The sequence below is a fragment of the Drosophila gunungcola genome, unplaced genomic scaffold (genome assembly GCF_025200985.1).
Source record: "Drosophila gunungcola strain Sukarami unplaced genomic scaffold, Dgunungcola_SK_2 000108F, whole genome shotgun sequence".
Classification (NCBI taxonomy): domain Eukaryota; kingdom Metazoa; phylum Arthropoda; class Insecta; order Diptera; family Drosophilidae; genus Drosophila; species Drosophila gunungcola.
In genome coordinates this window covers 49,849-71,668 of record NW_026453270.1, presented here as the reverse complement: position 1 = coordinate 71,668, position 21,820 = coordinate 49,849, and the positions used below count along the sequence as shown (strand labels likewise).

Here is a 21,820-nt window from a genome sequence, read left to right as displayed (position 1 = left end):
AGTTTTACGACGACGCACCGATCTTTATCTTTTGCCGCCGGCTGTAACATAAATACTTTATATTCGCACAGTCAAATGGGCGTGGCAGTCGCGGAAAAAATCAATAGATCTCCGACTTCCCGTCTTTTTGTTTCTTTTCCCGATTTTAGGTCGCCGCCGCAATTAAATTTGTCTGGGTTCCAAAGACTTCTTCTCTCCGCTTTTCTCCTATTTTTATTTTTATTTCCATTTATATTTGTTTGTTTTTTTTTGGGCCATTATGTTGGTAACGGTGATGGCAAATGGCAACCACTTTTCCTTTCACTCACGTCCGATGGAAAAGCGGGTGGAAAAGCGAGGAATTCGCAGACATTTCGGACGACGCCCACGCCGAAGGCAAAATCGCAGGCACAGGCAGAGGCGTCGGCAAAGAGGGGTTAAGACTTCAAAAATAAATTGTCTAATATTACTCGTTTAATATATGACAATAATACCTATGGATTTATCTATCCTGTAGCTTAATTTTGCATTAAACTTAAGGACCACTTGAAAACACTCACAATAAACTTAAAAAAAATTTTAACTAATAATTTAAATAAAAAATTAAATAATTAAATAAAAAACAAAAAAATAGAAAAAAAGGGGCTTCCATGCCGTAATATAACTAAATGAATTATTATTGAATGTATAAATGATGAAAACTATGGTAGTCAATGTGCGCAGTAAATAATAGGATAGAAACATTTATGGATTGTTTCTAACCTATATAGTGAATTATATATTTATTATAACAAATAATTGTTCAATCTGAAAAGATCACTTAATAATATAGAATCAATATGAATGCAATTACAATTGTATCAGACATAAGCCATTATTTGACTTATTAAATTAAAGGGATGTAATCAATAGTTTGACAACGCCTCTGACACCAACCACAACACAAAGATACAAATACAATTGTGTGCGGAATAGTAGCTCTTAGTATGTGCTGGTCGTAAATTACTAGAAATAAAATTTTAAGAATTCGTCATCAAAACGACAAAAAAGACAATATAGGGAACAGCATTTTCGATTCAGGTTTAAATATAAGGAAGCACGTAAATGTCTCTTTAAATATGCTGTGTGGAGTATAAAAAAGGATTGATGGCAAGTATTTAATGGCAACATTATTTTAAATACAAATTTATTGAATTTATTTTGTATAAATGTATAAATATAGGGAACCAATTCATTGTCTAATTAAATATTCTGTATAATATAAAGTTTAATAAAATATAAAGTATAAAAAAAGTATTGATGCCAAGTATTTAATGGCGTATTTATTTTAAATTCAAATTTATATACATATGTATATGTAATTTAATTCTCTATGATTATGCTCAATAACTAAAACCTAGATTTTTGGGCAAAACTTTTTTGCAAAAGAAAAAATACGAGCGTATAAGCGAGCGAAATACTACGCGGTCGCTTTTACTCAGAAAAATGAGTGAATGAGCGTCGTAATCACCCCTCTGTACAAATATAATACATATTTATATACATATATATATAAATACAGATATATATAAGCGATTTCGATTTCGTTTTCGTTTTCTTCGCGCCAAATTGTGAAATCTGAAAAGCTCTTTTGCCGGTTAAGCTTTTGACTTGTTCATTCTCCAGTTCTCTTACTCTCGCTCTCCTATTTCTCACTCTCTAATCTCACTCCGTCTGCCTGGCTCTCTTGAGTGGTTTTCTTTGAGTTTTTGCCATGCCTTTGTTTTTTGAGTAGTGTAGTTTTTATTTATTTAGCAACATGTTGCTGCAACAATTGTTTTCAACATTTTCGCATTTTTAATTTAAAAATTCAACAATTTTCAAGAAACGAATTATCAAGTCGTTTTCTTTTTTTTTTTTTTTTAAGGGGTACTTCAAGCCCCGCAGTGCTGGATCTCGCTAAAAAAAAAATGGATGTAAAACCTTCTCTACCCATTTAAAGTGATTAGCATACCGGCATTCCAGAATGCAACCAGTGAATAATTGCCATTGAACGCGCTCGAAGAGTTATTTATGCGACCGATACGATGTGGTATGTGGTATGCCAAGTGGTCCCAAATAAAAAATGGGTTAAATGAATCAACAGAAGAAGAGTTACATTTTGCACAACTTAAAATTAGGGACAGCATTTTTTGCAAAACTCTATATATATAAACCTATAATAACCCGTACATTTTTCCAGGCGAGCTTAAAAATTATATACAAAATTTTAAAAACAATATATCTCTTTTTAAGTTATAACTGAGGTCATTAATTAATCTTAATAATTAATATTTTTGTATGTAAATATTTGTAACGCTTTTGTTAAATAATGTATGTTTTCATAAAGTAGTTTCACATTTCAATCATCTGTGCTGATTGAGAGTATTTTCCCACAACTGCATTTGCATCTTTCCGCGAAATTAAAATCGAAATCACCTTGGCATATTGCTGATTAATGTTGATGTTGATGGTACCTGTACCCACTGTTGGAAATTCATTGGCAATGTGTCAAAGCCAAGTGACATTTGCGCACTTTGCTCAATGAACCGCTGGCCCGCCCACGCCCCCGCCCCCTTTGCGGTGCACTTACGTCACGAGTTACGCTGCAAGCGAACTGAAACTGAGAGTCGAGGTTTTTATACACTTTAAATCAGGAAAACCATAGTTGCAGCTTTACATTTAGGAAAAAATAAATTATAAATGGTTTAGTTTTTTATGCAACTCTGAAATTATATTTAAATATACAAAAAATATTTATATAAGATACGACTTCCTCAAATATAAATTTGCTTACAAAAATATTAAAATTACCATAAATATACAATGGCTCAGTTTTTTATGTAACTTTGGAACTATTTTCTAAAGAGGTACTAAAATGTATAAATCTTAAGATACACATTTTAGAATTAACATTATTTAATATTGTTTACAACCATATAGCTTTTAAGCTGAGTAATACGAATATATATATTTTTCATATGTAAAGGTAAACCTCTGCATAAAGTTGCAGTTCGCTTTTCAAGAGTATACTAAAACCTGAAATTCCGCGCGAAAAAAGGGGGCCAAGCCGGGTTGCATGGCCAGTTTTCCGTCTCTCTCGGCGCCACTCGTGCCCTGTCGCTCTCCAATTTGCATGTAGTTGACAACTGTGATTTTCCAAACCCCCCATCGTGCCGAAGAAAAGCTGAAAATGCTGAAAATGCAGCGCGAGGTCACGAATGGGAATGAAAATGAAAGACTTTGGCCACAAACTCGAAACCAGCGGTGCGTTAAATCTGCGGCGCGCGTCTCATGCTGTCTCCTTCGCACCCTCGTTCCCCGTCTCGCTCGCACGGTCCGAGTGCCGTCGTTACGTCACTTCCGCTCACCATCGGTGGCAATTCAATCATTAAATTGCGATACACTTTTTAAGGGGTTTTAAATCTTCGACACCTCATTTGTCTAGAAATAATTAACAATTACACATGTTTGCTTTTATTTTAATTTAAAAATGTTTTTTTTTGTATTTTGTGAATAGTTAAAATAATATTAAAATCTAATTTGTATTTATATTTTATAAATAGTTATAATAGTAATTTTTTAAAATTACATTTGTATTTTAAGACTCCAAAAGGAAAAATTAAAAATTAATTCATATTCGTTTATTAAAGGGCATTCAAAAAAATACTGCAAAAGCCGTTGAAAATGTGCAAGTTTTATGAATGAAATCTCATGTGGCGCCGCAGTGCAAAAAACTCGGAAAAAATGTGTTTTTTTCAAGCATTCCATTTTGCTTAACCCTTTTGTGGCCGCTGTTAACCCACACATGGACATCGGTTGATACGCTCTCTGATTTTCTGGTTTTCCGATCAATGCAATTGCATGCGGCCAACTAATTTCTCAAACAAATTTTCTGTATTTACCTTTTCGGGCAATTATTGAAATCATTTTTCATTGCATTTGTTGCTGCTTCTGTGGTTTTTATTGTTGTTGGCGGTAATTTAGCAATTATCTCTTTGTGAATCGTCATGTCGGCTTAATTAAATTATCGCACACAGGGACGGATAAGTTTTCGAGCAGATAAATAAATGAATGAATTTGCCGGTGTGCATGTAAATTGAGATGGGTTAAAAATGAAAAGCTCGTGAATTAAAGGGCTAAAGCGATGGCGTTGGGAAATGGCATTCATTTGGCATATTAATTAAATTAAAAATATAGAATACATACACACTAATAGCACAAATGTAGGGCAAAATATGATTATTTTTCTTTACTTTTTGATGTATATAAAGCATTCGAAATAGCATATTATTTTCATTCACAAGTACAATTTAAAATGAAGTCTACAACATTGTCATCGCAATTTTAATATTCCTCTTAAATATTAAGAAATTATTATGTGTCTGTTTTATTAATGAGTTGCTTATATAACATTGAAATTTGCATATTAGTTTTATTTTAAAGATGTTATTATTATAATGTCTAAAATATGTTCGATATTTGTTTTATTTTCAGAGTAAAGTTAAATATGTTTAGCACAATAAAGCAAAGTTCAATACCCAAGCGATTACTTGAAAAATTCCTCGACTTATGTAACAATTCTAATAGGTAGCTATTGGATTTAGGAAACTATTACCGCTACATTTAAAAGTATACACTTAAAATGCGGCTTGCACTCGATCAGATCGGATCGGATCGGGTTTTGAGGGGCACAACCTGCACAAATAGACTCAATTCCAAATTCCACTCCATTCCATTCAATTCAATCAAAACTGTGTCACTGGGTTACGAGTTGTAGGCAATTGTTGCTGTTGCTGTTGCTGGTGTAACAATGTTGCTGCTGCACACTGAGAGGCACGGCAGCAACAAGTTTTGCCAGCGGCAACTGCAACCAGCAACATCGTTGCCGTTTCCCTTTGGGCCAAAGCGGCCAATTAACTTATCTGATGCCAAGAAAAAATATAGAAAGACAACAGGTAATAGCTGCAGAAACGATCGCTGCAACACAGGCCATAACAATTCATGTCGCTTTTGTCTGGGATCCTCAATCGCTGCCTAAGTACAAATATTCAGGCTTACACGACAAACAAAAATGTTTATTTTGGCATTTACTTAAAGAAACTAAAACATATCTGTGTAGTTTATACCCTTGTTATTAAAAAAAATATAGTTCTGCAGCAAAAATGCTTGGAAAATTAAAAAATGTATACCTTAAATGCCTTGTTATTAAATTCCAGAAAATACAGCAAAAATAAACTATTCAATATAGTATACACTTTATACAGCAAAAATGGTTAAAAAAAACTAAAAAATGTTTATATATAATTGCATTGTTTTAAGGGTAAAAGTTTTGGGTAATGTGCCTCGACATTGCTGAGTGCAGTCAGCCTTCAGCTAGTTTTTTTTTGTGAGTGCCATTCATTGAGTTTTCCCGGCTACAGCCGTCTCTTTCTATTCAATAGAGGCCGTCTCTTTCGCTCTCAGCATCCGCATTGCCGCAGACGTGCTGTCTGGTCGAAAAACGGAACGAAATGGCACGGAACGAAACGGAATCAAAATGGAAAAACGGGTTTTTGGATTGGAAAATATATTTATTATGCACCATGCCACATCACATAGTTTTTCCAGGTCGGTTAAGTATTTCACTTTCGACGGCCTGCAGACATTTTTGTGGGTGGCCTCGCCCTCCCCCTTTCTTTTAAAGTTGGAAAATACAACAGAGGCTTGGCCAGGAAAATGCTAAAAAGTGCTGAAAAATGCTGGGAAAGTTGAGGGACAATAAAATATTTGCCAGAGAAATTTTGCCAGGATTTGTCAAAAGGGAATTTTTGGGGTCTTATAATGTCAACAATTTTGACTGCCTTAAGATAAGATATTAGTTTAAAATAAATAAAGAAAAAAGGTATTTAAAAAAATGTACAAAATCAAAAATATAAGCATATAACATGGGGAATAAATTACCTACAAAAAATATTAATAAGTAATTAAAAATTTATTAATAATTAAAAAGAAAAACGGCTTTGAAAGTGTAATAAAATATAATTATGATGCTTAAAAACTATGCATTCCAATAAACCAATATATACTTAATTGATTTATAAAATTTGTATTGCATTCTAATAAGCCAATTTATACTTATCTGATTTATACAGTTTTTATTAAATTTGAGAGTTTTAAAGTTTTTATAAAAACAAAAACAAAATTATTTTAATAGTGGTCTTAAAGTTTTGCTCTTTGCTAATTCAAAACAAATTTGAGTGTGTGTCTATACTATTTACTGATTTTTTGTACAATATCTATGTCTTAAATCCTAAATCCTATTTAATGTATATACTTTTCAATGAAATGCGGAAATTGGTGACTGTAACTTTTAAACGCCGACCGCCATTGTCCACGAAATTCTATAAAAATTCCCGAAGTCCCTTCGTGAATAAAACACGAAGAGTACTACATTGTTTTTGATGTTTTTCTTCATTTTTGGATTGCCCAACTAGAATATCAAAGCGAGAAGACGTGGAAAATTCTTGAAAAATTGCTGTAAACCTGGAAGTCGCTCTTGGCATGCCAAAATGTGGGTAGCACTCGGTTGCTGTCAATCAAACTTGCATTTTTCCCCAGCTTGCCCCCTTTCCGACAGTTTCCCACTGGAATGGAAAGCGCTGGGGCCGGAAAACCGGAAAAGCGTGTGTTAATAGGAAAAACTTCAAAAGCCGAAAGGGGTGGAAAGCATACCGTATTGCTTTTGCAGTCGTTGTCACAGCAAGGCATTAATTATGCCATCAGCAAACCGACGACGACAACGTAGCAGACATATCCTGTTGACAGCGAACCACCCCCCCCTCGATTTTCCAAACCCCCCACCGCCCATCACATTTTTACAGGGGCGGTAGGAAAAGTTTTTGCATGGCAACGGAAGTCACGTCGGAGTTTTTCCACGGAAAGTGCTTGGCAATTATTTAATAACACAAGTATAGTGCATTTTGATAGCAGAAACAAAACAAGGTGCAAAGGTGGGCCTGAGTTAAGGGGCGTGGCAATCATTAAGAGTTAAACAACGCAACACTAAATGGCAAAAAATTGAATTTAAACAAATTCTGCATATGATAAAAAAAAACAAACCAAAAGATATTTACTGGTGGATTCAATGTTTCAAAAATATTCAAATGAAACACTCATACATACAACAAAATCTGTGTAAATAACTACAAACACGTATTTTATTTAAGATAAAAATCGTTAAAAGTAATTACAATTGATTAATAACATTTGAATAGCACAATTCAAACATAATTTTTATTAAAACCAAAATAAAATAAGAAGAGAAGTATAAACAACAACAAATATGGTGAAAAAATCATATATACAAAATTTATAATATTAACAAACGTAATTGAAAATGTGATAAAATAAATGAATAATGCTTACTTATATCTTTCACAGGTTTATTAAATTATCATCGCATTTAAGAGTTTTTAAGTTTTAATTTAAATCAAACTCAAGAAATCAGAGGGAAAAATAAAACAATCAAACTCAAATACTTTTTGTTAATTTCCTGAAATATCACCCATTAATTTATTATTTCACAGCCCTGTTGATCAGTGTATTCCAAGGCGCCATCAACTTATTTCTTATTTTTCTTTTTCTTATTTCTGACAAAAAAAAAAAAAAGGAAACGAGGGGAAATTGTAACCCCGTTTTCGTACAAATATTTGGCTGTATAAAAATAAAATAAAGCATTTTCAAATGGGGAAACTCATTGAGAGGTGTATCTATGAGACGTCGACGCTGACAAATAGAAAATTCCATGCCATGAAAGTGTAAAAATAAACTTCAGGGCAATGTTAGCTTTTCCTCGCAGCGGAATTTTCCCCCCAGAGATAGGAAAATCGTTCCCATAAATGTCAATTAATTTATGTTCGTCCTCTGGCAACCAGACATATGCCTGGCCAACTGAAGACTGAAGTTCGGCTAAATGAAAAGTGGATTCCATATGGGAAAATGGAGAGTGGAAAATGTAAAATGGAAAATGACTGCGACTGCGTTGGCGGCCTTTGGCGACGTTGTCACCGTTCTGGGCGATTAGTTGGTTTAAAAATAGTCTCAGACATGCGGAAGAAAGAACGAAGAGGTTCTTTGCACTCGAACAAAAGCCTACTTAAATTGTCAACAAATTAAAAATCAAAACCAATATCAAAGGACTTGTAACAGGAATCCCTAATCAATAAGATTAACCATTTCGAGCCATGTTTAACAGATTTTATAAAATTAAAAATAATAAATGTAGCTATCAAACATTTTATAATAAACGTGATAAGTAAAAAACAGAAAAGATTGTATTTACTATTTAAAAACAGATCTGTAATGAAAACGGTTAGTTAAATTGACATTCTTAATTAAAGAAAATATCCTTTTTTTTAACAATTTATAATAAAACTGATAAGATATATACAGAAAAGGTTGTATTTATTTGAATATAATAGATCTTTAAAAAAAAAACTGTTAGTTAAAATAACTTTCTAAATTAGAGAAACAATTTTTCGATTTATTTTTATGATTTCAAGGGTTTTTTTTCTCTCAGCGCATTCGGTTGTCAGGCGACATCTTCATCTCATCTCTCCGCGTCTCATCCAAGTATCCAAGCATCCATCCAATGCCGCCCACTCTTTTCCACCTCCTCGACGGCTCGGTTCTGTTCGGTTCGGTTTTGTCTGGTTGTCTGGCTGTCTGGCTGTCTGGCTGTCCACCTAAAAATATTCCCCCTCTAATCCTACACGAAAAACTATTTCGGTGTTAATAATCTGCTTTCGCAACTCATAGCTATGCGATCCGAGCCGATACGATACGATGATACGATAATGCCAGGCATTCAAATTGCTCATTTGGATATATTCTCTTACCTCGGAAAAGAGTGGGATTAAAGTCGCATATATTATTCGTTTTGGCTGAAATGTTTGGGAAATATTTGTTTTAAATTTACTTGACAATTTCATTTTGGATGCCAGTGCTAAAGAATTCAAGTTCCACAAGTCCGTTAAATTTCCACTCTTAAATAACTCTTGGGTAATTCTCGTCAATCAACTTCTTCACATTTAAGAATTTTTTAAAAATATTTACTGGACAGTACTTAGATCCTTATTGACTATTAAAAATGCTAAAATACAAATAATAGAATAAATAATAAATAATAGAATAAATGTAATTTTTAACTATTATAGTATAAATAAGGAAGCACTTTTTATAAACAGAATTAAGAGTGTGCAATTAGGAGTTTAAGTAAACTGTAAATAAATAGATAAACAGTTGTTCGATATATTTTTGTAAAATATATAATATAATAGCCATTGTTTTTAAATACTTTTGTAAAATGTAAAGGTTAAAAAATATTGGATTTTAATGTTTTTTTTTAAATGTAAATTATTATTAATATTTTTTGTTTGATGTCCAAATTGTGTTAACAATTTTATGTAGTTGTTCAATCATTGCCCTATGAAACAAGATTTCCGGATGCCACATCCGTGTCCCCATGGAAACTGCGACCTATATGAGACTTGGCCTGACTTTTAGTCGACTGCCGTTAATTTGCCTGCCGGCTTGGTGCTGGGTGATGGGTGCTGGGTGATATTTGCAGAGTCAGCCCAAGGTATTTCTGCATCTCTGCCCCCGAACTCATGGGTATATACTATATAGTATATCGTATATGTATCTCGAACGTATCGTGCCGAGGTAATTTTCATGCAGTCATTCCTCATTCATTAAAACGTCGCATGGCGTCCGCAGAAGAAAGATAGAAAGACGATGGCGATGGCGAAGAATGGTGAAGAATCGGCACCAGAATACTGGCAGCAAGTAGAAGCCAAAGACTGTGGACTGTAGACTGTAGACTGTAGACTGGAGACTCGAAAGACGCGGCATGGACTTTTGGCATGGCATTAACCCGTAGAACTCCTTTCACTTTACATTCTAATTCCAAAACTTCCAGCATTCGCATTCGCATACCAAGACCCCGATGTGTGGGCAAAGGGGGGCGGCGACGGGGGAGGCCGGCATTCTTGGCACCGCCATCGAAAACCTGAAAGCCCCATGAATGCTAATGCTAATGCCTCGTACCGGCCAATTTCCCCTCGGGCGGCTTATAAAATATGTACAGTATATAGTGTGTGTGTGTGTGTGTGTGTGTGTGTGTGAGTGTGAGTGTGTGTGTGTGTGTGTGTGTGTGTGTGTGTGTGTGTGTGTGTGTGTGTGTGTGTGTGTGTGTGTGTGTGTGTGTGTGGGACATACTGTATGCAAGCGCGCACGATGCAAAACAAATTTTTACCAAAATCGGGCATTACTTTGCCGTTTTTTCCGCGTCAAAATAGTTGTTAATATCAGCATAGCGACATGAAAATTTGTATGTAACAAGCTTAAAGTCTTATATGTACAAAAACAATAATGGAAATATATTATTTGGATTTTTGCTTTTGAATTAAAGTTTAGTCGTTATAACATATCATGTCATTGAATTTCTAAAAGATGTACTAAAATAGCAATGCTTACATTTTAGTTATTTTTCAATTTCATTTTTATTTTAATGTATTTTTTTTTCATAATACAAACTTTTATTAATAAAGTACTCCTAATTCAAATTAAATATAATTTAATTGTAAGTGGAAAACGATGACTTTGTTCTTATTTTAAATTTTAATATTGGTACATTTTTTCCTGTGCAACTACATACATATAAATAAACTTAAATGAATTCCCAACTAAAAACACACAGCTATCGATCGAAATTTGAAAAGGCGGCCAAATCGATGGCACAAATAAAATATTTAGTTGGGCCCAAGCGCTATGCATAGTTAAGTAACTGGGAAGCGTGGAAATGTATGCAATGACACTATCTGCACTTAATTGCTCACACCCAGGCACACTCATGTCTTATTTTGTTAAATGGAAGTTGAAATTTCAAAGTGAATTCTTCAACTGGAGCATTGATGATACAGATAACAAAGAAGACAGTGTAAGAAATAATGTACTTCAATGGCAATGTCAATGAAAATTGAAAGTTAGTGGATACACAAAATCATCTTTTATTTAAGCCTATGAATAACAATTAAACATTTGGCAATTGTAAATTCTTTATATTCAGAAATAGCTTTTGATGGAATAGCAAACCGTTGAAATATGCAATAACAATTAATAAAAGTTTTGAATATCTTATATATTATTTGAAACCTAATCATACTTCAGAAAATAAAATAGTTTTAAAATTATTAATAACCGTTAAGTTTACTAGTTTAATAAGAAACACTTTTTGAGAGCATTATAACTGAACTGTGAAAATAATAACTAATTAATAATGATTACTATAAAGCTGTTCAAATTCGTTTCTATATTATTTACAATAAAAAAAAATGTTTTAAGAAAATTATAACTTCTTGTATAAAGTAAAAAATGAATGGTTTGCTATAAAATAGTAATAGCTGCAATTCTATAACTTACATTAAATGCATCTTTGGTAGCACCCACCATACTTTTGTTGTTCTGTGTCGCTTGATACTCTATATATAGTGTACAATATAGATAACTGGTGGGTCCCAAAGGGCGTTGACAGCTGTAACGGAGGAAGTACTATACAAATATATAGTACCTGTGCCAGGTGCGATAAGGGCCACAAGGGGTTGGGGTTTCGAAATGGTCTGGACATCGGTGGTGATATGATCGGGCATATGAGGCAGTGCTATAAATATTGCCCAACTGATAGAGATCGACAGGCCGAAATGGCTGCGCCACTCGAAGCATTACGCTAATGCTGCCAAAAAGCGATTAATCATCTCCGCCGCCTGTTTAGACCACAACAATAACAAGAGATTAACATGGCCGATGTCTGGGGTCGATTCTGATTCTGATTCGGTTTCGGAATTGGTTCAGACTCAAGCTCCGATGCTGTGGGAAACACCACAAAGGAGTACACCTACACTGGGCCAAAAATGCCTACTGATTTGAAATTAAATCTGCTTCAGAAGTCAGGTATCTTGTAAGATTTTTTTATAAAATTGTTCATATGACACTATTGTAATGCGAATTAATAAACAACTTTTTTAGTGCTATTGCAGCATTACACTGTTTTCCATTTTGGACATTCTTAAATATTAAGGATTTGGGACACAAAATGTACTGCTGTGACGCAATGTGATGTATCATATCCAATTTTGTAAAAACCTTAGTACTTAAATGCAGATCGATATTTATTTTTCGAATTCGCGATACGTAAGGTTAATTAAATATTTTCAAACTTTGAAATAGTTAAAATATAGTTATTTATAGAGTTTATGTATTGACTGTGGGGATTTTCTCAGTGCCTTATTCGGCATGTGTAGCCGCTGAAGAGGCCACCGGCTCATCTGGAGTGCCACTTGCCACTTGCCACAAAATTCCCTTAATCATCGCCTGGTGTAATAAATCTAATTTCCCCCAGAGCAGCCGCCAAAAAAAACCAATCAACTTACTGGCCATATTTCCACTCCATAAAGGCACTTCAATTCATATTCAAAGCTTTGGATAGAAAACAGAGCAGAAAATGAGCGACAAGAATTTTTTAATATTGTTACAGAAACTAAATAAAATATTGAACTATGGAGTATACCAATTTAAACTTTAATGTTCAGAAATTTTGTCTTGGTCTTAAACTTTTTCAATAATAATATTAAAATAAAACTTTTGTGCTTTAAAAATAACAGTTTTAACAGTTTTGAACTCTTCGGCATAGAACTAAAATGTATAGGAGTTATATTATTTAGTACTGGATTAATACCTATACTTTAATAATATATGTAGTATATTTTCAAGACACACTTGTTAAAACTACACTTACAGTTTGCTTTTGTTCGGTGTTGCTGTTTGCATTGCATTTAGTTATAAGTACTTTGTGTTGTCGATAAAATGCAATGGTGATTTTCTCCCTTAACAATGTGATTCTCTGCAAGCGGATGTGATCGGCAGATAGCAAAGCCCCCATAGTAATAGTCCCTGATCTCTAAGACTCGCCCAATGCCACGACTTTGGGGAGCGGGGAAAAGCGAAAGAAAAACAGACAATGCCAGCCAATTACCAGCGATAACACAAATATTTCTGTAACAACCAGTTCTCGGGCCGAGTTTTCAGTTTTCAGTTTCGATTTCGTCAGTCGGCCAGAAATTAGCACGTAACTGAGCCCCACCCCAAAAAGCCAAAAAGCCGAATACCGAAGCCCGAAAACCCAATGGCACTAAGTCATAAAAATAACAATGAACAAGACACAAGACACGGCCCAAAAATGTACAACAATTTTTATTATATCTTTTCTATTTTCTTGTTGATTATTTGGTCTTTTTGTTTTGTGGCTGTCATGCTCATTGAGCACGCTTTTTCGCTTTGCCAGGGCGCAAAGACAAGGGGAGGCTGCCCTGGTAGCCGAGCTTCACTGTTCGGATTGTGCGTGCCCCTACTTACCGGCGATTTGTTGACATTAGGTCTTAAAATTTATTAGTTCTTATTGTCAACGGTTGGTGTAGGCCTTTATTTTGGTTTTATTTCGGTTTGGGGCGTGGCCAATGGGATTTCGGTTGCCCAATGCCCCACCCCCCATTCCACCACCCCCCATTCCACCATCCACCATCGAATCGATTCGAGCGGAATGCAATGCCATAACAATTAAATTAGTGACAATTAAGAGTGGTGGCCCCTTTACTGGATATACGAGTGTGTGCAGTACTCCAGGTTCTGTGGGCACAGCAGCTATGAAAATTAAACCCTTTGCCAGCTTTTACTTTGATCTTCCAAAACTTTTACTTTCGATTTCTCGAAACTATTCCAATACAGAATTTCCAAACCATTTACAATTACCTAACCTTTTGAAAAGAGAAAAATAATGTTCAAATCCTTTATTAAATCTGTAAAATAATTTTAGATTCAAAGTTGTTGAAGTTTTTTATTAATAATAATTGTATTTTAAATTACTTGTTGGCATTTATTAATTATATTAGAGTTTAAGCAAAAAAAAAACATTTAAAAGTTTTCTTTTATAAAGTCTCAAATAAAACTACTAAATACAAAAACAAAACTATCACTCCAAATTATATAAATATTTGTTAAAGTTGTAACATTGCTCAAAAAAAAAAAAAAATAAATAAACACTTCAAAAGGTGTATATATTTGTTAAATTAAGCCAAAATAATTTATAATTAACGCGTCGCCGTAAGAATCGCCTCCAAAATTTATTCATCACTCTGCTCGTCCAAGGTCAAATGAGTTGGGTTCCAGGAAGTGTATGGTAAATTGGGGGGCTGGCCAGGATCTATTTCTCCATTGCTCCACATCTCTATTTCTCACCCGAGGCGGCCAAGGCGGTGAGGAAGAAGAAGCCCGACCAACTGACATAGGACACGGGTTCGCCGCTGCCCTCGCAGACTTGCTCCTCGCAGAACTTGGCCCCGAACTTGGCCATGAAGGCCAGGAGGGCCATGCCGGTCAGGTTCCAGCTGCTCTCGTTGATCGACAGGTAGAGCAGCGACGTGATGTTGCCCAGAACGGTGAGCGTCTTCAGGGTCTCCAGGACACCACCCTCGCTGTCGTCGCCACTCTCGCCCTTCACCATGTTGAGGATCACGCCGACCGCCAGCGGCACTATGAACAGTCCATGGCCCAGGGCGATGTTGTTGCTCTCCGCGGCCAAATACAGGTTCACATTGACCAGCGGCAGCGGGATGATCTCCATGAAGCCAGTGGTCGTCTCCGTGACCTTTTTGGCATTCTCATCGCCGGTCAAGCCGCTCACCAAGCCGCCCAGTCCATGGCAAAACCCCATCATGCAGGCGGTGAAGGCATATGGGTGCTCGCTGGGCCCGATCTTGTAGAGCCCAAAGCCGGTGGCTCCGCAAAGCAAAACATTGAGAGCAGTGCTCACAGCTGAGTTGTCCGACATCCTGGTGGTTTCCCTAGTGGATCTCTACCAGAAATAATTCGGTTTTCCCTTATTAAACTTGCTTTCTTGATAGTTTGATTTGTGCTTTGTGTCTTGTGCTTTTTGCTTTGTGCACACTGCTTTTTGTTGCTTTTTCTTGCTTAGTTGTCAGATTGATTTTCTTTTATAATAAAATTTGCCGCCTTGCTTTGTGAGCAAAGTAAGGACTTCTATTTTTCTCCTGCTTTAAAAGGTTTCGAAATTAAGCAAAATGAGAAAAGCTGCTTTTGACCACTTACTTTTGTGCTTGGTTGCTTTCTCAGCAAGTTGTAGTCTGCTTGCTCGCGTAGTTATGCGTGTTTTATTGTTGCATCGAAAGAGCACGCATAAAGGTATTTGGAAGTGACAGGATAAAATTTACTATTTAAAATTTATTATTTGTTTTTTTCTGGATTTACGAATCTCTATTCAGCTTGACTCGAAAATGGGTCGACCGAAACGTTGAACGAGCTGTGTGATAATGCTAACACTAACAATCTGTAGAGGCAAAGGTAAAGTCAAAGCCTACTTCCAGTTGAAACAAAAATAAACCGGAGTGTTTCTGCTCTAAGAAATATACAACTTAATTATTATTTTTGAAAACTGCTAGCCGACAAATATCTATTGAACTTTGAAATTTATATTTAAATCTTTTTTGCTAAAAAACCTACCGTCTAAAATATGTTAATTTTGGGCCCTAGAATATCTTTCAAATTGATTCACATATATCAAAGCCCTTTTAATTTTCTTTAAAAAATAACATATTATTTTGGAAAACTGCCAACTGAAAAGTGTCTGATAAATTTTGAAAATTAATTTAAAATATTTTGCATAAGGTTTTCGAATCAGAAGAAAAAAATCTACTGTCCAAAATATATTTAAGTTGGCCATAGAATATCTTTCAAATCTATTGCTGAATATCAAAGCCCTTATTGTTTTCCTTAAAAAAAAACTTGTATTTAGTTGGCCAATTCCATTTGTACATTTTGCAAAGACTGTACTTTAAAGTAAAATATAATTCAAAGCGATTTCTGAATATATTTTTTTCGTGAATAACATATTGTACAGTAACTATGTTTCTGTTAAAGAAAAAAATGAAGACCAAAGAGATGAAAAGAGTGAATCGCAATGATATCCAACTGAAGCATCCCGGAGTATTGATAACGCCGAATTGGGACTGGACGCGGTATATAAACCAGCAGATCGCACCGTGTCCCGTGGCTCAACCTTTAGTGGAGGTCGCCGATCCTCAGTGGAGTTCGCCGCTATCGAACAGCTCCAAGCTCGGTTTTGTGGGTTCTGTAACTGGGGTAATCTCATCGTATCCCCCAACTCTTACAATGAGTTCGGATCAAATTAATCACGATTTTGATGACATTTTAACCATTTCGCGGCAACGTCGCCTGCACAATATGGGCGAAACCTGGAGCGTTTCTAAGCTGCTGCCCACAAGTGAAGAGACCGAAGATGAGAATTCGTCTGAGATATCTTCTTTAACATTGATCGCGGATCCAGAAGCCATAGTCCCCGTTCTGGATCTCAGCCACACAATTGGTGCCCGCGATTTCGAGGTCACGTCGAGGCTGGAAAGCGCCAATCCGAATATTTCCTTTGCCGAGGCACTCCAGGTCAAAACAGGACGCAAAATGGGTAAGATCCCTTAACTTTGCCCCAAAAATACTGAAAGTTTAGTTTTATAAACAGTATTAAAGTATAAACACTAATTCAATACCAAATAATATTGTATAAGCCCAATACTTTTTAGTTTCATTTCTCTACCGAAGAGTCTAAAACTGTTGTCTAACTCTTAATTTTTAAGCCACGTTAGTTTTATTTTAATACATTCATCATACATCTTGTTGAGAAATTTGTTCATTTGTTCATCTTTAATTCAAGCAACAACAATCTAGTTTCTATGATGGGTAGAAAAATGAACTAATTATACAAACGCTTAAAATTAGTTTAAAATGTATTTTCGTAAAATAATTTAGATATCTGTATTTTATATACATTTGTAAACAAGTTATTAATTAATTAATTAAAAAACTAATAAATTGTGTGTCCTTTTTATATAGTTCAAATATTTAAAGATATAACAAGTTGCTTTAGTCAATCGAAATAAATTTCATTCAAATATTTTAATTATTGAGGAAGATATAAGCTTTAAAATGGCATTTATATTAAAAGTTTAATATTGCTTAAAGTTAACTTTCAGATATTGTTAGTCAAAAGAAAGTAATCAAATGAATTTTAAAAAAGAATTACATGTTTTGGATAGAATTCAAAGCGAAAAACATTTAAATTGAATAGGAAATACTTGGACTTACTATGTGTTTTGTCATGTTGTTAAATAATTTTTTTATTTTTATTTTATTTATAATTTTTTATTTAGTGACAACAGTCTAAGTCACAGTCAATTTCATTTTCGAATGAACAAAATTAACAATAAAAGATACAAAAGTTCGATTTTGTATTATTTTTACTCTTTGTTGTACTTACAGAAGTTTTATTTAATTTAAATTAATTGGGGGTTGTGCATTAAAATGGAGATTTTAATAAATTTAATTTTTTTTTTTAAATATTTTTTTTTAGTTAACTACGAGATCATATGGGAAGCGATAAAGAATCGGGTGAACGACGACCTGGAGCTCCAGTTTGAGTCCATGTTCTGCTGCGTGGACCGCTACTTGTTCACCTACTTTGCCCGTAATTTGCGCCGCTGTGTGGGACCCTTTGTGCATATCCCGGTGCAGAATATGCAAATGGACCTGTTGACCAACATCTACGAGTGGATGCTGGCCGACGAGTCAGGCATTTCCATCGACCACGACTTGATATCCTTCTTCCTGGCGGCCAAATTCCTGGGCATCAAGCCGCTGATGAATCTGAGCTGGTACTACTTTTCGCCGGACCACGAGCGTGGCTTTTGGGAGGCGAACGCCTTCCACACATACCTGTTGGCCCGGGAGCAGAAGTGCCCCGATGTCATGATACTGATGATGTCGCGGCTGCGGCGGTGTTTCCTGCCGGTGGTGGCCTCCAGCGAGTTCCTCGACTTCGAGGCCACGGAGGTGGCCTGTCTGCTGCGCCAGGACACGCTGGGCGCCAACAGCGAGGACGAGGTCTTCTTCGCCTGCCTCCACTGGCTGGAGTTCGACTGGTCCGAGCGCCAGAAGCACCAGGTCGATCTGCTGGGCAATATTCGCTTCGCCCACCTGTCGCCCGGGCTGCGGCGATCCCTGGCCAACTATCCGGAAAACGAACACATCGGCGCGATTGGCCAGCTGCCTGAGGTGGGTATACACTGAAAAAATTAAGTTCAAGACTCAATGAAGCTCAACGCAAAGGAGCATTAGGGAATAGCTTTGATTCGATTACGATTCGATGAGAGGCTCCTGAATTTGCAATTGCATAATCAATTGAAAAACGTCGTAAGCCCAAGTATTTTATACTCAATTTTAATTTTTTTAAGTTTTAATATAACTATTTTCGAAAGAGATTTTAATATCCACCAATTTATTTAAATACAATGCATTTCAAACCAATAGGACCCACTTGAAATCGAATATTTTTCACTTTACTTCAAGTGTTGTAATACTATATCATGCTTTTTAGTAAGGGCTGTAATACATTTTTTGTATTTAATTTAAATTTGAAATATATTTATTTGTTTACTTATTTTTAAAGTTTAATTTTTGTATAAGTGTAGAGAAAATCTTGTATGAAGCTGAAGAAATCGCGGTTACATAGAATTACGGCAATTTTATTTATATATATATTTATTAAATATGTTAAGATAGTTACAAAATGCTTGTTATAATGTTAAACTAACGAATTATATAAAGACATGCGCAGCTTAAGAGATAGCATTGAAGAGGTAGCATAACTATTAGATTATATTAACAATCTATTAATAATATGAACACGAAACTGAAGAATGTTGTTTTGTTTGTATTTTCTGAGTTTAAAGTGCTTTATATATTTTAATAAATTATCATGTGTGCAGGTAGTCCGCTGGCTTTGGGAGAGCACCAGGTACTGGCAGGCGATTGTGGTCAGTGACCAGAAGTTAGCTGATCTGGGCGGTCACGTCCAGCAAATTTTGGATATGTGCCTGCAGGACAGGGTCCCGGATCGGTACTGGGTCTATTGCCCGGACGTTCCACACCACCATGACACGCGATGTCCGCGCCATCGCGAACTCACCTTCGGGACCTTCAAGCGCTTCCTGACCCGCCTCCAGACCCTCAGCCAGGATTTCATGGACAGTCTGAAGGTCGTGCCAGACAAGAACTGCCTCAATTACCGCTGCTGTGACGATCTCCCGGGCTTCGAGCGGACTTGCCCGAAGCCGCCCATCTACTTGGAGGAATTTATCCCCAACTAAATTCATTCAATTGCATTTGTGATTTGAAATATTTTATTTATCGTAGGGCCTTCGAAGTTCTGAGAAAACTCAGCTCATTAAAATGTTTCCCTGTGATTAGTTATCAATTTAATATCTTTAAATCTTAAAAGGCAGATTTTAATTTAAAACTTTTACCTTTTAAATTTTAACTACGAATATTTGTATCATTTTTGTAAAACAAATTTATATTTGGAGATAATTACTACATAGATTATTCTACACTATATTTTACTCATATAGAAAAAAAAAGACACACCCTTTAAAACTAAACTTTAATTTTTGTTGGGTGTACAAAAATGTTGGAGTAATTTAGTATACATCCGACTAGTTCGGTCCGACTAGTTCAGGAAAGGAGCTTGCAGGTGGATGGAGACAGGACTATCGCTGTCTTGACTAGCGCCTTCAGAGTCCGTGGTGATCACACTGGAGCTGTCCTCGTAGCTCTCATCGTATCCGGCAAATTGCCGCCGATTTTGGGGATTCTGATGGCCCTGGACAGGCGGTGCCTCCCGGGCGTGGCCACCCATATGGATGCGCACATTCTCATCGGTGTAGTTCACAATGCGACGCTTGCGGCGACGGATGTATAGCTTCTGGCGCAGATAGATCTTCAGCAGGCCCTTGGCCCCGATGTAGGTGATGCCGCCCAGGAGGGTGCGCTGCAGCGGATCCTCCATCCCCTTGAAGAACAGATTCCCCATCGCGGTGGCCACCGTGGGCAGGAACACGGCTCCGCAGAAGAGTCGCGATATGTAGAGGGGATCTGTGAGGACGGGAGTGTTTTGCAGGGGTGGCAAGCTGCTCGAACTGTCGCTCAGAGCGGGATCCAAACCGGCGATTTCCGGCTCGCCAGCCCAACGGAAGAAGGGCAACTTGCGGAGGATGTTGTACCTGCTCCGCATGACCTTGAGCACGGCATCCTGCCACCGCACCAGTCGGCCGAGCACCAGGCCCACGGGTATGAGGGGCAGGCCCAGCAGCAGGAAGACCTCGCTCTCCATGAGTTCCAGGGCCCGTCTGTGGCCCACCACCTGGAAGACGGTCACGGCTCCGTAGGTGGTGGCCGTCCAGTAGACGCAGCACATCAGCACATGCACGGCCAAATAGGGGCAGGTCCTTCTCACTGCCCGGTCCAACCAGTCCAGAGCACTGGCCAAGAAGTTCGTTCTGGGAAAGACGACGATGTACTCCGTCTGGCACTGCTGGCAGACCACCGAGGTGCGGCGATTGCCCCCCCGCTGCTTCTCGTCGATCCACCGACACAGACAGCTCTGGTGCACCCACATGGTGGCGCCACGGCACCGACACGGCTGCACCCACTTGGCCCGCGGGTTGTCCTCCTCGCCGGCGAAACATATCCAGCAGAAGCGATCCGCCAAACGGTGAATCGATCCACCGCTGGATCTACGCACATCCATTTGATTGATATCGAAGTGAAGGTCCATTGAATACCCCTTTATCACACCACACCACGGTCACGACGGTGCAAATCCAAAGAGAAAGTGCAAAGTGCAACAATCCAGATATTAAAAAGGAATGACTGACAGAACTGCACCGCCCGATTTTGGCTCAGAGCCACACAGAGCTGTGTACCAAACAAAAATTCTAACGACACTTAAAGCACAACTAGGCTGATTGAACTATATGGCAGAGATTCGATGTTTCTTTCTTCTTTTGCATACCTCCAAACCAAACCCCCAAAAAAACATTAAAAAATCCCAGAGAAACAAGGGTCAAAAGTTGGAATGTCATACACCGTTGAATTCGTCATAAAATTTCCAATCGAATGGGAATTACAGTTCAAATTTTTTCAGATTTTCAAATTTCTTTCATAAATAAATTTGTCAAAAACGTTTTTCAAAATTCGGTTTTTTTGTCAAAACTAAATTAATTGTTTTCAATCGATCAGGGATGGATTATATAGGTTGCCAGCTGTTCAAAATAGCAACTCTTTTGACTTTGGGTCTTATTTTGGAAAAGTTACAACAAAAAGACTCTTCACAAATAATTTTGTTTGAAAATGCTCCAAAAACCCAAAAAACACATTAAAAACTTGTTTTTTTTGTCAGAACCCTGGGAAATAATGGTCAAATGTTGGAATATCATACACCGTTGAATTCGTTATAAAATTTCCAATCGAATGGCATTTACAGTTAAAATTTTTTCAGATTTTCAAATTTCTGCAAAAAATGATGATGTACCCCCTTACAAAAAAGTCAGAAATTTGAACATAAATAAATTTTTCAAAAAACGTTTTTCAAAATTCGGTTTTTTTGTCAAAACAAAATTAATTGTTTTAAATCGATCAGGGACGGATGGTATAGGCTGCCAGCTGTTCAAAATAGCAACTCTTTTGACTTTGGGTCTTATTTTGGCAAAGTTACAACAAAAAGACTCTTCACAAATAATTTTGTTTGAAAAATCTCCAAAAACCCAAAAAACACATTAAAAACTTGTTTTTTTTGTCAGAACCC

General features: G+C 36.6%; 3 protein-coding genes across 5 annotated transcripts; 1 reads left to right on the top strand and 2 right to left on the bottom strand.

The window, feature by feature from the left end:
* Positions 1-14,126: 14,126 nt before the first annotated feature.
* Positions 14,127-15,406, bottom strand: LOC128265300 (uncharacterized). 3 transcript variants are annotated; one of them, XM_053001221.1, is made up of 2 exons: positions 15,195-15,406; positions 14,127-15,140 (listed from the first exon to the last, which is right to left on the bottom strand). In XM_053001221.1, exon 2 carries the CDS (start codon positions 14,918-14,920, stop codon positions 14,318-14,320), a length of 603 nt encoding a protein of 200 aa, XP_052857181.1. In that variant the 5' UTR covers positions 14,921-15,140; positions 15,195-15,406; the 3' UTR covers positions 14,127-14,317. The 3 variants fall into 3 exon arrangements, with proteins under 3 accessions (XP_052857181.1, XP_052857180.1, XP_052857182.1); XM_053001220.1 differs by having other exon boundaries at positions 14,127-15,143; positions 15,199-15,406; XM_053001222.1 differs by having other exon boundaries at positions 15,199-15,406.
* A 481-nt stretch (positions 15,407-15,887) lies between these two features.
* On the top strand, positions 15,888-19,454 carry LOC128265294 (uncharacterized). The gene is made up of 3 exons (XM_053001212.1): positions 15,888-16,588; positions 17,531-18,231; positions 18,945-19,454. Exons 1-3 carry the CDS (start codon positions 16,012-16,014, stop codon positions 19,323-19,325), a joined length of 1,659 nt encoding a protein of 552 aa, XP_052857172.1. The 5' UTR covers positions 15,888-16,011; the 3' UTR covers positions 19,326-19,454.
* Positions 19,455-19,643: 189 nt separating this feature from the next.
* On the bottom strand, positions 19,644-20,966 carry LOC128265298 (E3 ubiquitin-protein ligase MARCHF5). Its single transcript, XM_053001217.1, has one exon. It carries the CDS (start codon positions 20,789-20,791, stop codon positions 19,685-19,687), a length of 1,107 nt encoding a protein of 368 aa, XP_052857177.1. The 5' UTR covers positions 20,792-20,966; the 3' UTR covers positions 19,644-19,684.
* Positions 20,967-21,820: the final 854 nt, after the last annotated feature.

What these genes read in the sequence shown, in the direction of transcription:
- LOC128265300 (XM_053001221.1), bottom strand. Translation starts at nt 14,920, where the DNA reads ATGTCGGACAACTCAGCTGTGAGCACTGCTCTCAATGTTTTGCTTTGC.
- LOC128265294 (XM_053001212.1), top strand. Translation starts at nt 16,012, where the DNA reads ATGTTTCTGTTAAAGAAAAAAATGAAGACCAAAGAGATGAAAAGAGTG. An exon ending in CAAAACAGGACGCAAAATGG is followed by an intron (nt 16,589 to 17,530) that starts GTAAGATCCCTT and finishes ATTTTTTTTTAG; the next exon opens with TTAACTACGAGATCATATGG. An exon ending in CGATTGGCCAGCTGCCTGAG is followed by an intron (nt 18,232 to 18,944) that starts GTGGGTATACAC and finishes TCATGTGTGCAG; the next exon opens with GTAGTCCGCTGGCTTTGGGA.
- LOC128265298 (XM_053001217.1), bottom strand. Translation starts at nt 20,791, where the DNA reads ATGGACCTTCACTTCGATATCAATCAAATGGATGTGCGTAGATCCAGC.